At 39.8% G+C, this 14,686-nt stretch overlaps 1 protein-coding gene and 1 non-coding gene across 3 annotated transcripts in view; one reads left to right on the top strand and one right to left on the bottom strand.

Moving 5' to 3' along the window:
* Positions 1–14,686, top strand: part of LPCAT2 (lysophosphatidylcholine acyltransferase 2) — a 72,638-nt gene that overhangs the window by 21,332 nt on the left and 36,620 nt on the right. For both annotated transcript variants that reach the window (XM_070388417.1, XM_005890933.3), the window contains 3 exons: positions 5,400–5,482; positions 8,783–8,908; positions 10,761–10,914. In XM_070388417.1, the coding sequence (XP_070244518.1) occupies positions 5,400–5,482; positions 8,783–8,908; positions 10,761–10,914 (363 nt within the window). The remainder of the gene's footprint in view (positions 1–5,399; positions 5,483–8,782; positions 8,909–10,760; positions 10,915–14,686) is intronic.
* On the bottom strand, positions 7,359–7,430 carry TRNAG-GCC (transfer RNA glycine (anticodon GCC)). The gene has a single exon. It is a non-coding gene; the product is annotated as a tRNA-Gly (tRNA).

Raw genomic sequence — 14,686 nt, 5'->3', positions numbered from 1 at the left:
GTCCGTGGGATCCCAGGCAAGAATACTGGAGTGAGTTGCCATTTCCTTCTCCAGGGAGTCTTCCAACTCAGGGATCAAACCTGCATCTCATTCGCTGGCAGATGGATTCTTTACCACTGCGCACCCGGAAGCCCAAATTCTTATTTTAATTGTAATTTGAAGTTTATGAGTCTGCCTTTCACCCAGGGGACTCCTAGCTACTTTATGACTTTTGAATATGTTAATTCCTCACTGCTGCTGCTGCTGCTAAGTCGTGTCAGTCGTGTCCAACTCTGTGCGACCCCATAGACGGCAGCCCACCAGGCTCCCCCGTCCCTGGGATTCTCCAGGCAAGAACACAAGTGGGTTGCCATTTCCTTCTCCAATGCATGAACGTGAAAAGTGAAAGTGAAGTCGCTCAGTTGTGTCAGACTCTTCGAGACCCCATGGACTGCAGCCCACCAGGCTCCTCCGTCCGTGGGATTCTCCAGGCAAGAGCACTGGAGTGGGGTGCCGTCGCCTTCTCCGAATCCCTCACTGGTGGGCTGTAATTGCAAAATGTATCCCAGAGGCCCACCAGGCACTAAGTATATGCGCACCATGGCTTAAGACTCTCGCAAGGGGCTTCCCTGGTGGTCCAATGCTTATGACTGTTTTTGCTTTGCAAACTTTGCAAATAAGTTCATCTGTACCATTTTTTTAGATCCCAAATATAAGTGATATTATATGGTGTTTGTTTTTCTCTTTCTGACTTACTTCACTCTGTATGACAAGCTCTAGGTCTATCTACATCTCTGCAAATGGCACTATTTCAAAGAACTGCACATTTCTTAAGATTCATCTGTTAAAATCCTTTTCTGTTACTTAGAGGAGGAAAAGATTGATTGTAGTATCATTACTAATCAATCTGCCTCTTGTCATCATTTATTTAATAGAAAGGAATGTGCTCATGTGGTCATTAAATAACGAATAAACCAGCTTTACTGGTTCAGAGTATTCATGCAAAAGACTGGCTCTGGGTAACAGAGAGCCTTAAACAATGCTTGGGAGAATTGGGGCTTAATCTTGTGTGGAGTCTAAGGCCCTTGAGGAGGTACTTTTGGGACCAAAAGTACAAAGGATGCTAGTGTGGGAAGCAGTCCAGTTAGACTCTGACCTCCTCCTCGTCTGGGTCAAAATGGTACAGAGTAAATAGAGTAAGGGAGGAGAGAAGATTGCAGTGAGGAGGGGAATGGACCTGGGGAGTCTATCTCAGGTGCAATGGGAAAGTGAATTGAAGTTCACATGGGATGCTGTAGGGGAGGAGAGATTTCCCTCTACCTATCCAGGTTCGATTCCTGGGTCTATGAAATAGACTGACAACAGGCTGATTAACAGCAGAAAAGATATATACAGATTTATTAACTTTCCATATGGTATGCACAAGGGCATCACAGGGGATAAAAAGTGAATACCCAAAAAAACTGAGATTTGAGTACCTTATTATTTCCCATGGGCAGAGGAGCCTGGTAGGCTGCAGTCCATGGGGTCACGAAGAGTTGGACACAACTGATTGACTTCACTTTCACTTTTCACTTTCATGCATTGGAGAAGGAAATGGCAACCCACTCCAATGTTCTTGCCTGGAGAATCCCAGGGATGGGGGAGCCTGGTGGGCTGCCGTCTATGGGGTCGCACAGAGTCAGACGTGACTGAAGCAACTTAGCAGCAGCAGCAGCAGCATACCTTATTATTAATAATGAAAGCAAGGGAGGGAAGGGCATAGGCCACTTAGGGGAGAATAAATGATTTTTAAGAAAGAACAGTAGGCTCTTAGAAGAGATGGGAGATGTGATGGTGTGTGATAAAGTTTGTCTGGGTGTGATGTTGCCTTCTGGTCTCCTCCCCTCTGATGAGAGTCAGTCTTGCCTGTATGATGAAACTCCCTAGGAGGAGATTTAGGACAATTAAGTTCCTTTTGTAAGATCTGTCATAGGCAGATAAGGGGAATTTAGAGAAAGCCTCTCCCTCCATTGCTGTTTTTAAGTGTCTTCAGCTTAAAATAATCAATATATCTAAGAGGCATATTTGGTGTGGCATGTCCTGAACTCCTTCACTGTCTTCTTTCTAAAGTTGAAAATGAAGTGTCATTGAAATGAAAGTGGAATTGCAACTTGAGACACAAGGACCATGTTTGAAACAGGAAAATAGGACGGCAGCAGGTCAAAGAGGGATATAAGAGGACTTCCAAGTACCAGTGAGGTTCGATTTAAATAACTTGATCCTCACCCATCACATCGACAATAAAAAAAAAAAAAAATAGACTTGGTGTTAAGATCACATATTTTGGCCCACCTGCACAAACTAGAAGGATAAAAGATCTTCAATATAATAAACCAAAAAATTTTTTGTCTCATTGCAGCATGTGGGATCTTAGTTCCCTGACCAGAGATTGAACCCATGTCCCCTGCAGTGGAAGTGTGGCATCCTAACCACTGGACTGCCAGGGAATTCCCAAAAAAGTACTTTTATATTTGGAGCCAGCATGGTCACCTTGAGAAATTACATAATTTTTCAAGCAGCTCCAAGGACTTGAACATGAGTTTGTAGTAGCCTCAGCCAATGAGGTTTTGTACTTTTGCTGAGCATCTCTCAGTTAGCATCACTCTAACAGGAGTAGGAAGGCAGGATCAGGAGAGGTGACTGAGCATGTGATTAGCACCCTGCATATGGCGGGAGTGGCAGATTTAGGTGACAGAAAGGTCATATAGAAGTGTCTGACTCCCAAAGTCCAGTGTAGACAGGCAGACAGATGTTGCCAGGAGGGGGTGGATAGAGAGGGATGAATAGGTGCTGAGAGAGACCATCAGGTTCTTGGAGTTTCTGCATGACTAGGTTAAGGGAGGAGTAAACACTGATAGATAATGAGAAAGTCTCATGGAAAACCTTGTCAGAATGGCCAAGGCGGGGTTGAGAAGGGTATCTATGGCCAGGTGAAGGGGCTGTGAAATCAAGATAGGCCATCAGTGTGGATACTGAGGATAGCAAGAGAAGATAAAGGTAGAAACTTTGTGGTAGAAAATTTGTGGTTGGGGTCACTGGGGTATTTAGGTGTGTATTAGGGTTCAGTGATAGATAATGGCAATCATGTTACCCTCTCTCTGGCTGATCTTCCTTCCAAATAAAAGATATGTTAATGCAGTGAACCTTGAATGACTTTGTACAAATTGGAAATGTGATATAGAGGACAAAGTCTTCTCCAAGGAGAAGTGACTTATTAGAATTTCCACTGAATGGCTTCTCAGAAGGGTTGGGGGCCTCCAAGACCTATGAGTGTCAAATCCAGACTGTTAATTATTTTGGACTCTCAGTGGAATTTGTTTTTGTGGAAAATACTTCCAGCACTAAAAGCAACCAAACTCATAGTTCATTGTATTGTGTTCGGTTAGCAGTGTAACAGCAATTTATTTTTTTAGGGTTTTCAGTATGTGCTTTTATGACCCACCAATCAAGTGTATTATAAATGATCCTTTGGCTTTTTAAAAATGAATAGTTATTCGACAATTTAAAATTTTAATTGATCATATTATTTTGTTAGTTTTTCTGTGAACATCTCTTTTAACATAGTTTTCTCCCTTGGATTTTATCCTAAGCAACTGTAAGAGATTTTAACCTGAACATGATGGAGGGAACTTTTGGAAATATTTATTTGCATTGTTTGTTGCTCTGGATATATAAGTGATGTGGGGACCTCTGGTGGCTTAGTTTATTTTTCCAGCTTAAAGAATGACTGGGTACTAAGTGAAAAGCTAGACTTAGAAGTCCAGTTGAAAAGGACGGAATCTAGTCAATTTTTTTCCTTTGACACTAGAGGTAATTGAGGCCTATAAAGGCTAAATGACTTTTCCAGGATCTCGCATAGCAGAGCCAAGGCGTCAACCCAGGCCCATGCTGTCTCCGCACTGTGACATTGTCCTCTTGGAGAGGATGTTAAAAAAAAAAATGTGAGAAGTAAAGTGACATTATCCTATGGTTTCTGTCCATTTTATCCTAAAAATGTCCCTTGGGTCCATTCTGGCCTCTATATCCTCCCTCCCTCTGCTCATGTTATTACCATCACTCACGTTGATTGCAGTTGTCTCCAGGGCTCCTCCCTGCTCTGAGCCCCTTCCCCTTTGGTTATCCACTCCCTGCCACCGAAGTTACTGCTCAAAAACTCTGAGCCTCTTCCCCTTTGGTTATCCACTCCAAGAGTCGGGCCGACTGAGTGACTTCACTTTCAGTTTTCACTTTCATGCATTGGAGAACGAAATGGCAACCCATTCCAGTGTTCTTGCCTGGAGAATCCCAGGGATGGGGGAGCCTGGTGGGCTGCCGTCTATGGGGTTGCACAGAGTCGGACACGACTGAAGCGACTTAGCAACGGCAGCTATTGACAAGATCATGCTTATCCTCAAAAACTCAAGATCAAGTGTTCGCTTTTCTGTAAAACCTCTTTGATTGCTTTTTCCAGCCCCTTGACCAAATTAATCATTTCCTGTCACTCATGCTCAGACTCCAGGAGAGTTGTAAAATATGACAGGCCTTGGGCTGAATCCTGGTCATGTGACCTATATAACTTTAAGTAAGTTAATTAAGCCCTATCATTAAGGGTAATGATAGTTCGTGTGTGTTGTGTCAGTCTACCCTATTAAGATATGTATCTTCTTTAGAGCAGGAGTTAGGGTCCTGTTCTTACCTGATACATAGTAGGTGCTCAAAAAATCTAAAATGACTTAAATACAGTACCAGAACCTTGTTAATGTTAGAAGACTATAATCAAAAACAAGGGTAGTATCAATGAGGTATCACAGAATATCACGTGGAGAAAAAAAGTAAAATTTAAAATGATAAAGGAAAACATGATGTTAGACAAAAGATAGAAAGCCCACATAGGGTTAAAAAACAAGCAGAAGAAATGATAAAACAAAATTTGATCAAGTGATAAAGTATGACTGATATAGGAATGGATAGAGAAGATAAACTGCAAAAAACAAAGTGCTATTCCTAATAACATTTTCAAACACAAAGGCTGGGTGGGAGAAAAGGCAGCTTTGAGAATAAGATCTGAGCAGTTTCAGCTTTACGACTTCCAGAATTCCAGACATTGACTCATTTCATCCTCACCACAACCAGGGATGTGGGTGATCATAGCCCTCTTTTTAGAGTTGAGGAGACAGTTCAGAAAACTTAAAGGTCATAATAGTTAACATACAGAAAGACCCAGAGCTTGAATTCACATCTCCTGAGTCCAAGGACAGTGTGTTCTTTACATTTTATCTTGTAACCTGTGTGCTAGAAAGGCAGGGGATTTCATATAATGACAGCTTATAAACTAATTTATTTAGCAATTAAAGTATTAGGCCTCACAATTGTAATGGAAAGGTTTATTTGCCTTTCAGTTTATGCCTGTTCAAGTACCAAGTGATGAAGAAAGACGTGATCCTGTCCTTTTTGCCAGTACAATCCGGAATGTAATGGCAGAGTAAGTATCTATATGTGATTGTAATCAGTAAATAGTTTTTAAATTATTGGTAAATGACATTTACTATTGTTTGAAGTTTTTGTTTTTTCTTTCTGAGGGCCTCATTCCCCAACTCATTTTGGTAAGGAAAAAGAATGTGCCCAGGAATGTAGTCAGTAAGACAGTCTATAAATATTTTCCCAGATGTAACCCCAAACTATTGGTAACGTGCCTCTGCCAGAATGGGAGCAGGAAGGGTACATGACCCAGAAGAAACCAGCCAGTGACTTCCAAAGGATGGATTCCCCCAACCTGGCCTGTCACCATCAGCCAAAGATGGTCTGAGCCGTTCGTGCCATGACCCACCTTCTATCCTCTCAGCCTCCATGTAGCTGCTGAGGTTGGGTGTTTCAAAGGCATAAATGATTACAGCACTGAAAAGGAAAAAGTCTGCAAGGAATGCACTAGCTGCCTAAAAAAGGGGAAAAGTCACCCTCACTAAGGGGATGGCTATAATTTAGGATTTAGAAACTGCAAAACATAAGCCAAGTGTTTTCCTGCACATAAAGGAGTTTTAACTGATTGCTCTTCTGATTATATAAATTACCTCTCCTCCTATAATGAAAGAGTGTTATATTGAGTTCATTTTTTCTCAAAAACCCTGATGAACTTTTTTGCCAACCCAATACTGTCCTCACCACCCAGGCAGTCTCAGAGCCCTCCAGGTGTGTACACGCTTTCCCAGCACCACCTCCCTCAGTCATGTCCAGCAGTGGGTTTGGAGCTAATAAACCAGCTGTATTTATTCTCTTAGTGAAAATGCAATGAGAACTCTGAATTTAGCTTCATAGCTGAATTTGGCATTATAAACAAGATTATATACATTATATCAGTATGTTTATGTATATTATATATATTAATACTTCACAGGAAACTAACTTTATTTTCAAAAAAATAAATGTCTAAGTCTTTGGCTGAAAAAGTTTTGTTACGGTATGTCCCAGCAGGTAGTTGATTTACCTAGTTTCTTGAGCAGCTACAAAATTTGCTTTGATATTGTTTTCTTCCCTCTTCCCTTGTGTTTTCATAGTAGCTTATGTCCAAAAGTTAGGAAGGAAGATAAGTATAAGGAAATGACATAATTTATATGAGATATTTTGGCTTCCTGAAATGTCTAAAAACATTTTTTTGTGTGTGCCTAAAAACAGAGGAAGGATTTGTTTAAGCATCCTTTTCCTGGATTTGGAGGCATGGAGGTAGAAGGGCCTTGGATAAAGAATAAGGAAGCAGATTTCCCTGGTGGTCCAGTAGTTAGGACACCATGCTTCCAGCACATGTGGTGCGGGTTCAATTCCTGTTTGGGGAACTAAGATCCCATATGCTGCATAGGGTGACCAAAAAAAAAAAAAAAAGCAAGAAAGACCTCAATTAGTTGCACAAGCTTGGACAAGTTCCCTCCAAGGCTCCTTTCCTCATGTGTAAAAGTGGGAGTTCTAATCCTTGCTTGGCCTTTCTCATGGTTTTGGTTATTATGAGAGTCAAGTAGGAAAGTATTTGTTGAATGCATTTGAAATGGTAAAGAGCCAAGTCAAAGTAAATCATGGTGGTCGACCACCAATAAATATTTACCAAGCGCTATGCTAGACCATTTACTTGTGTTATGTAACATAATCTTCACAGCAGCTCTGAGACAGGTGAGGAACAGAGGCTCTGAGGGCAAAGTGTTTTGTTCAAGACCATGGTGGATAGTGAGAGTCTCTGGCATGCATGCTCCATCACTAAGTCAGGTTCAACTCTTCTGCGACCCCATGGACTGTAGCCCGCCAGGCTCCTCTGTCCATGGGATTTTCCAGGCAAGAATACTGGAGTGGGTTGCCATTTCCTTCTCCAGGGGAACTTCCCCACCCAGGGCTTGAACCTGGGTCTCCTGCATTGGCAGGCAGGTTCTTTACCACTGAGCCACCAGGGAAGTGAGAGTCTCTTGACTGGGATTCAGAGCCATACTTCATGTTACCAAAGCCCAAGTTCTTGACTGTTTTGTTCTGTTCACTGTTATAATTCCTGAAGTGTTTTTTAATTCTTCATATTTTTTACACCAAATAGTTATTAATCAAAACAGCTTAGTTGCAGGTAAGAAAAAAATGTTTCTTTATATTGCATTCATTGAAAATTTAATGTTCTTAGCCATGATTCAGCAAAATCAAATAACAGCTGATGACATAATGTTATGATTGTCACTGAATAGGTGTGAATAAAACTTTAGCCAAGAGGGATCTGCAGGAAATTTATGTACTGCACAGGTGTTCTTCTTGTCATTCAAGTGTCTTTTTTTTTTTGGATTTGCCAGCCTTGGTTTTATTTATTTTTTTTTTTAATTTTATTTTATTTTTAAACTTTACATAATTGTATTAGTTTTGCCAAACATCAATCAAGTGTCTTTTCAAGTTCTTGTTAATATGTATTTTTGCCAAGTCTGGTTCCCTATTAGTAGATCTCTGAGCAGGAGGGAGGTGGTTGGAGTTGTGCACCTCTTTGAGGATGGAGGGTGTTTAGGTTTGTAAGAAATATGATCTTATTATCAGTTCTGTTCAGTATTTGTTGAAGATTGCTGGGTAGCAAGAAGACAATCTTCAAACTTAAAAGATGAAAAAATGCAGATGACTAGTGATCTGTATAAACTATTCACTTATAATATCTAGGTGTCATTTATCTGTTTAAATAGCATGTCCATAGGGATTCTTAGTTGGTCTTTAAAATAACCAGGGTTATTTTAAGGAAATAACCAGGGTTATTTAAGGAAATGGCGGGTTGCCATTTCCTTCTCCAGGGGATCTTCTTGACCCAGTGATCAAACCCGTGGCTCCAGCCATCTCCTGCATTGTAGGCGGATTCTTTACCACTGAGCCACTAAGGAAGCCCACAGTAACCCAGTGGAGGAAGTGACTATTCCTACGCACAGATGAGAACAGTGAGGCTTAGGTTAAGTGCCAAAAGTGCCACAGCTGGTAAAAGACTCCATAGAGTCTTGAACTTAAGTTTTCTCATTACTTTCCATGGACTGAAGTCAACTACTATTATCATTGTAGTCAAAACACAAAACTGGTGAACTGGCAGAGCACACAGACATGAGGAGATTGACTTGGGCCACAGTAAATCTGTGAAGTAAAGAAATATGTGTCTTTGGCAATAACAAGCCAAAGCCACTGGTTCAAAAGGTAGTAAATACTTTTCCATTTACTGTTTGTTGACCAATTCAAGCTTACTGAAAAATCATCACCTTTTTAAAAAAGTTGAATTTGTTTGCTTTTTAATACTTTATAGAGCTCTGAAAATTCCAGTAACAGATCACACCTACGAAGACTGCAGATTGATGATTTCAGCTGGCCAGTTGACACTGCCTATGGAAGCTGGGTTGGTGGAATTTACCAAAATCAGCCGGAAATTGAAGTAAGCATATTTTTAAATCACCACACTTTCCTAAAGGTGTCTGAAAGAGATCTGAAATCCTGTATGTTTATTTTCTCTGGTTTCATTAATGCCTAGCTCTAGAACCTACATGGTGTTTATTAGGAAAGCCATTTAGTTTATACAATTTTGTTTTTTAAAGAAATGCTACTTCAGAAATGTTTGTTAGTAGTGGGAGAACAAGAGATAGTAAACATGGGTCAGCACAAATCTGCCTCTCTACTCAGAAATGGCTCAGAGCAGTCAGTCAGTCCTGCCACCTTCTTATGAGAAGTATGGCATAGGGACTTCCCTGGCTGTCCAGTGGTGAAGACTTTGCCTTCCAATGCAGGAGTTGGAGTGCACCCCTGGTTGGGATGTGAAGATCCCACATGCCTCACAGCCAAAAAATCAAAACATAAAACAGAAGCAATATTCTAAAAATTCAATAAAAACTTTAAAAATGGTCTATATAAAAAAAGAGAAGGATGGCACAGTTATATGGTACTGGCATGAGGTGGTCAGAACTTCTCATGTGAAATAGGAATTGACTTGCAGAGTAGCAACTCTGATCATCATTACATTTTAAATACTTCCCTAGATCAACCTTCTCCTTCTGGGCACATAATTTTTTTTTTTTAAGGCAAAATACTCCTTTGTGATTTTATGATCTAGTTTAAGACTGTTTAGAACATTCCCTTTGTAGTTCATGGTATGAAGGTGTAGCTTCCTCATCCCTCTCTGATTACAGTTCATTGTTTTCAGCTGCATCAGGGATCTGCAGAATTTATTACTTCAGTAGACCTTGGCATCCTCTCTTGGAGGGAGCTGCAGAACCAGTTACTGTATTAAAGTTCAAAAATAAAAAAAAATATTTTGGGAGCTTCTGTGGTGGTCTAAATTAAGAATCTGCCTGCCAGTGCAGGGGGCATGGGTTTGATCCCTGGTCTGGGAAGATCCCACATGCCAAGGAGCAACTTAGCCCGCGGGCAATTAACTACTGAGCCTGAGCTCTGGAGCCCATGTGCCTTAGAGCTCATGCTCTGCAACAAGAGAAGCCACCACAATGAGCAGCCCAGGCACCGCAATGAAGAATAGCATCCGCCCTCACCACAACTAGAGAAAGCCTGAGTCCAGCAACAAAGACCCAGCATAGCCACATAGAAATAAATAAGATTTAAAAAGAATATTTTTTGATAATTGATGTAGGAAATACTATTTATATCTTCTACATAACAATGTTGTGATATTATATTTTTACAATATTCCTATAGATATGAAAACTTTAGTTAGTCAATGAACTTAGATGTAGAAGTATGTGTTAAGTCACCTGTTTAATTCTATAGGATGTGATATAAGCCACAGTATATTTTCCAGGGTTTTAAAGTTTTTTATAACTAACATTGGAGGAAGTGTGCATAGTCTAATGAATCCCCCATCACAACATTTTGTGAAATGTGAGCCCATTATCAGCTGGAAAACACCTTGAAAGCAAGAATTATATCTTTTTTTTAAAACAACTCAGTAAGTATTGTTGACTTACTAAGTACTATTTAGATTAAAATGTGAGTCCTTGTTTTCTTCTCAGGAATCATTTATTATCCTACCACATTGCTCATCCTCCCAGTTACTTTTCTTTCTCTCAGATACTTGGGATAATTACAGTTATGCTAATACTCTTAAAAAAAATCAGAAGTCTGTAATCATATCCAATATGTGCTTTAAAATAATTCATTTTATTCTCCTTTTCAGATATTAACACTTCAAACACAGACACATGAATAAAATAGCACTCACAAAATGTCCATGTGGGTTGTGAAGGGCTAATAACGTGTCTTCATAACTCTTTGTTTAGATTGGATTGGGATGGAATTCGAAAGCATTTGGATGAGTATGCCGCTATTGCAAGTTCCTCAAAAGGAGGAAAAATTGGAATTGAAGAATTTGCAGAGTATTTGAAGTTGCCTGTTTCAGATGTCTTGAGACAACTTTTTGCACTCTTTGACAGGGTAGGTTAAAGTTTAATCTTTAACATTTTTATTTCACAAGTCCCTGCAGAATATAAATCAGCATGGCAGGCATTAGAAAAACTTGCTAGGTCACTGTTAAAGAACAAGACTGAGCCCATAGTTAAATTGCATGATTTTGATTTTTTCCCCTTAACAGTAGTAGTAGTACTAGTAGTAATAATAATAGTAATGAATAATAATTGTGAATATGTGTATGGCAACAATTATGAGTGTCTATTTTTTATTTTTATTTTATTATTGAAATATAGTTGCTTTACAAATGTTGTGTTAGTTTGTGGTGAATCAGCTATATGTATTCATATATCCCCTCCTTGAGCCTCCTTCCCATCCCACCCCCCAAACAACTGTGGTTTCTGTTTCTTTTAAACTCCAGGTCAGAAATAAATATTGTCACCATATAACCATATTTGTGTATAGAATTGGAAAGGTTTATATAATTAGCAAGAATTTTAAAATTTATGTCAAAATCATGCATTGATGACATTGGTGGCACTGTTCTATTCTGAAGGTTTCTGGACTTTCCCCAAAACATCTGAAGACCAAATAGATTTTAGTTTATTTATAACAAAGTTTTTAATTAAAGCTTGACTGTTTGTCCTTATAGTGGGGATTCAGTTTTCTGCTTATGAATATGTATGTACACGGAGTTAGATAACTGAATTGTCAAAAGTTTCCTTAGGAAAAATGCATCAAGACTTCAAGTTCTCTTTCTTTCAATTTGTTCTTTTAATACGTAAAACTTACAGTAAAACTCACTTTATGATTATAGTTTTGTGAATTCTAACAAATGCGTAGAAGCGTGTAACTACCACCACATTCAAGATACACAATAATTGGGGGAAAAATTCCCTGTAGGTATGCTTTTGTAGTCAGGCCCTTCCCTCACTTTTAACTGCTGGCAGTCACTCCATCCCTTTAGATTTACCTTTTCCAGATGCCATACAAATAGAATCATTTGTATATCCTTTTGGGTCTGGCTTCTCTCATTCAGCATAATGCATCTGAGATCCAGCCATATTGTTGCCTGTATCAGTAATTTGTCTCCTTTTATTGCTGAGTGGTATTTCTATTGTGTACTACACTTGGTGTATCCATTCCCCAATTGAGGAACATTTGGTTTCCAGCTTGGGGCTATTATGAATATAACTGTTCAAAGTGTTCACATATAGGTTTTTGGGTGAATGTAGATTTTCCTTTCACTTGGGCAAACACTTAGGATTGGTTAAATACTTGGGGTTGTGATCTTTTTATTTTGCATTCATTCCTGAAGGACATTTTGGTTGTACATATATAGAATTCTGTATAGAGTTCTTCCCTTTCAACAATTTAATAATTTCATCTTTTGCCTTCAGGCCTCCATGATTGCACTGCTTAACTAGTTGTTTTTCAACTACCTCCTGCTTGCAAGAGTTAGTGCTTGCTTCCACCGCCCGCCCCCCTCCCCCGCCCCGCCTTCTGTAGGGGAAAGGGAAGTCTTTAAAAAAATTTTTTTACATTATTATTATTATTTTGGCTACAAGGCATGTGGGATCTTTAGATTCCCCGACCAGGGATTGAACCCATGCCCCCTGCATTGGGGGCAGTCTTAATGCCCCTGCAGTCTTAATCACTGGACTGCCAGGGAAATCCCAGAAGTAGTGATTTTTGAATTTCAATGAGAGTCTGTGATTGTAGTGAGAAGGAGAGATAGGCTGCCCTGGGATCATTCCATCCTGGCTGGCACCAGAAGTCCCAGTTCTCTATCTACCATTGGGAAAAGATACTTTGCAAAGAAATTATAGCTTGATGACAGAAACCAGGACAGAGCTTGCTTTTTTTTCTTCTTACCCAGAGCTCATTAATGTTCCTAATAACTTACTCTGTGATCTCTTAGATGAACTATTCTTTAACATGAGGCAGATAAGCAACCGTCTTCTGTATGAATTGTGCAAACCTCCCTTCCGGGCTTACTGCAGCATACAAATAATCTTTCCTTGTCCAAGAACAGGTCATGTATCACTGTGATGGTGCTGCTAAAAAGTGTAATGAAGATTTAAGGGAAAGGAGAGATAAATTACTAGATGTAACTGTGCAAATTGGGAAAAGAAAGGCTCTTTTCATTTGTACCATTACTTGTGTTTCTGTGAGATTTATATAGCATCTTTTGGTATGGCTCTGGGAACAATAAAAGCAATCTTAAAGTTTTTAGAAATATGACCTTGGTGACAGGAAGGAATATGGCAGGGACGTACAAATAAGGACAGAAAGTGCGGAAATGGAAAGTGACATGAAACAGGGACCAAGGAAGTTCAGAGCACAGCAGACGTTATGCTTGTCAAGATTTTTAATCAAGATTAAAAATAATCTCTATAGAGGTTGCCCCACCTTTCAGGTGTTGAAGTGTCATAACAGCAGTGAGAGGATTGTATTGACACCAGTTCTGTCTTTGGTGACTAATGATACCTGCCAGTGGCCTCATTGTTTCTATAGCACTGGATGTACGGGAAGATTTGGGAGTAGGGAAGGGAGTGTAAACCAAGGATTACAATAAACCCTAGTAAGCCAGAGTGACTCACTCTGATCTAGAGAATACAATTGACTCCAAGCAGTTTGGAGACTGGTGAGCCTTTGTGGCCAATGTGATCAATCACAATTTTGCATGCGTTCCTTCATCACATACCAATTATTTCTGTGAGTTTTCTTCATTTCTTTGTGTAGTGTGTAGACTTGGCTTTAGATATAGACCATGAGTTGGTCTTTAAAACACTTTTGATCTCCGGCACCCTGGAAGGTAGAGAAGATAATCTGGAGAATTAACAAAGAATGCATTTGACCTTTCTTTCCTTCTTCCTTTCCTTCTTTCCTTTCTTTTCTCTCTGTCTCTTCTTTCTCTTTCCTTTTTTGTTTTTCATATCCCTGCATGTCTGAGCCTGTGAAGATTTGCTTTGTTTTGAGAAGCTGAACTATGCAGTCATTGCCACACCCTGTGCATATCCCAGGCTCTCTGAGAGATTTAGCTGGGGAATGTGTGTGTGTATGTGTGTGTTCCACAGGAAAGACAAAGAAGTTCAGTAATGTCATAGTTTGTTTCTGTCTGAGTAGCTTATCTTCCTAAACTCAGTGTTTATGAGGGGTGGGGGAGGAAGAAGGGTGGGAAAGAGAGAGGGTGGGGTGTTCCTCTTGTTCTTTCAGTAGCTATAAATTCTTGCAGGGCAGAGGGCTCCTCCCATGTGCCTTTCCCAATTTATCCTCCTTTCCCCCTTTTTTTCTTTGCTTCTCTCAGTCTCTCCCCAAGTCTTGTGCAGTTGTGGTTGGTATTTGGGGGAAGCAGAGAGACCTAAGTATCTCTCCACATTCCCTTACTCTTTTTTTCCCACATACATTCCTGGCTAGTCTGCAAAAAACTTCTTAATGGTTTTCATTTCAGTCTGGTTCCTGAAAAAAAAAATTCTGTCTATTCAGTTCCTTCTGATAGTCTCACACATTCTTTTAGACTGTCAGATATGTGATGGCAGATAATTTAAAGGTTCAACAGAAATATGGCCTTCATGATCCAAAGCATGGCATGGTTCAGTAGTTTGGGATCATTTCCTTAGGAGAAGTCTCATCTCTTTGACAAAAAAGGAAAAATACCCTTTTGCTCGTTAGGTTTCATTCACCCTCTTTATTTTCCTGAATGTACACTGAACTCTCTAGATCAGAGGGTGATTTGGATTAGTCACAGAGTTCAGATGAGTTAGAGTTGAGAGCTGAGACAATAGTTTAAAATAGT

Source organism: Bos mutus, chromosome 18 (genome assembly GCF_027580195.1).
Source record: "Bos mutus isolate GX-2022 chromosome 18, NWIPB_WYAK_1.1, whole genome shotgun sequence".
In the NCBI taxonomy this organism is placed as follows: domain Eukaryota; kingdom Metazoa; phylum Chordata; class Mammalia; order Artiodactyla; family Bovidae; genus Bos; species Bos mutus.
This window is presented reverse-complemented; position numbering and strand designations above follow the sequence as displayed.